Source organism: Triticum dicoccoides, chromosome 6B (assembly GCF_002162155.2).
Source record: "Triticum dicoccoides isolate Atlit2015 ecotype Zavitan chromosome 6B, WEW_v2.0, whole genome shotgun sequence".
Lineage (NCBI taxonomy): Eukaryota > Viridiplantae > Streptophyta > Magnoliopsida > Poales > Poaceae > Triticum > Triticum dicoccoides.
Genome location: NC_041391.1, coordinates 85421462 through 85423519, shown reverse-complemented (window position 1 = coordinate 85423519; position 2058 = coordinate 85421462). Strand labels below are relative to the sequence as shown.

General features: G+C 44.2%; 1 protein-coding gene across 1 annotated transcript in view; it reads right to left on the bottom strand.

Moving 5' to 3' along the window:
• LOC119320055 (probable fatty acyl-CoA reductase 4) overlaps positions 1 to 1286 on the bottom strand; it is a 5531-nt gene extending 4245 nt beyond the window's left edge. The window contains exons 1-2 of the mRNA XM_037594196.1: positions 1196 to 1286; positions 764 to 867 (exon numbers count right to left, since the gene is read on the bottom strand). Coding sequence (XP_037450093.1) covers positions 764 to 867; positions 1196 to 1286 — 195 coding nt within the window. The remainder of the gene's footprint in view (positions 1 to 763; positions 868 to 1195) is intronic.
• Positions 1287 to 2058: the final 772 nt, after the last annotated feature.

Here is a 2058-nt window from a genome sequence, read left to right as displayed (position 1 = left end):
TGGCCGGGATTTTTTTTTCTTCTTTTTTTTCTCTTTTTGGCTGTGTGCATCCTCGATGTCTAGTTGGATATTTTTTTTGGTGCACAGGCTGGTTGTAATTGGTATCACGACGATATTAATATATTCACTTTGTTGAAAACAAATAACACATGAGATTAATTTGGTCGGCATATATGTAGTTCAGTATTAGCTTCTGGACAATAAGTGGATGACACTTGTCTGGCTTATTGTTCTGCCTATCCATGAAAATTCAGACCGCCACACCAAAAGATGCTAGAACATATATTGGCATTTAACTTTCTAGGAAAGAATGAGCGGTGTACTCCACGGCCACTCTATGCACTGGACCTGTAGTTTTTTGTTTTACTGGCGGGCTATAGTGGTGTTATAGCGTGTCATTTAAAATGTTTGTTCATCTGTTTGGACCAAAGTCCCTTGGTGCAGGACCTCTTGTGTAGCACGCTATATAATTCATGCCTAATTAAGAAAAGAAAAAACACAAGTATGAAACAGGCACACACACACACAACAGACCAGTGGGTGCATCTTTTGGTTTTCCTTGTCTTAGAACAACTTCCATAATTTCCATGCAGCATGATCTCACTAATTAGTAAAGAACCATGGTTCTGGCGCTGTGTGCATGCTCTAATAGTACTATATAGGAAAGGGATTGTGACAAGAAGAACAGAAGTGACCGAGAGATTGGTGTAAGGGCCAGATGAGGATGGTGGTGGTGAACGAGGAATCAGGGATAGGCACGCACCTCGGTCTCCACCCGCTGCCTTGCGGCCGCTGCATCCGCCGCCCGCACCAGCAGGTAGATCCTCTTCACGTCCGGCTGGACCCTCAGTATCTTCTCCACTAGTACTGCGTCCCACGAGACCAAGAAGTATCAGATGAGAAAAATACACTGCCAAGAAAGTGTATAACTATAACACACGAGACCAAGAAGTGTTATGGATGGATGCACGATCTGTTCTTCAGAAATTAACAAGACATGTTAATATACAACAAGAATGCCCGTGGCTCTTCAGAAATTATCAAGACATGTTAATATAGTACAAAAATGACGGTGGCTCCCGTGAAAATCATCATATTTATATATATGTTTGTCATCATATTTACTCTTGCCAAGAAAGCCAGTGGCTCCTGTGGATATCATCATATTTATATATAAGTTTGTCATCATATTTACTCTTCCCAAGAAAGCCCGTGGCTCCCGTGATAAGCATGCTCTTGTTCTTGAAGTACTCGGTAATATTTGCTTCGTTCAGTGTGCCAGCCATCTTGCTTTAATTTTGTGAAGGAGAGGATATGAAGGAAGAATGGAAAGAAGAGATATGCTTGGTGTGTGTGCTTCATCCTCCTGCACCCTATATTTATAGGCGTGCAGGGCCGGCCAACATGGTGTTGTAGGTGGCAAACTATCTGAGCCGTACACATAAGCTACCTCTTAAGTGCACGTAATTAGCAATGGCAATCGGCTTGTGCTTCCCAACCACAACCTGCTTTCCAGTTGAAAAATGGGAGCCTTGGTCAAATAAATAAGCAAGTAAAGTAGCAACACTGTTGATAAAAGGTACATTTTGAGTCAATAAAAAACACTCTTTTTTCACCCAAAAAATGTTGATTAGAGATCCAACAACATAGTAAACGACTGGTCAGGGGTTAAAACGCTAGACTCACACGACCAACCGACCAGGGATTCGAGCCGGTGGCCTTCTGAGACATATGATCACACTTTCGTCAACCATCTAGATCTCATCCCCGTAATTGGAGTGTTCTTCCCTCGCGCCTCTTTTTCTTCTAATCCCGCATCCGGGCTTCCCCGCCAGTAAACAGCACATCAAGCATGTCCTGCGCGCAATCGCATTACCTGCAGCAAGGATGTCCACATCCCTCTCCCCTTCCCCAGTTGTGGTGGCCATGGCCGCTGCAAAAAAACGAGGATGAAGCCGGTCGAGCCTGTGCCTGGTTCCAGCATGAGCTATTGATGTTGCAGCCCCTCATCATCCCGGAGCACAAGGTCACTACCGTCAACCTCGCCGACTTTCTGCA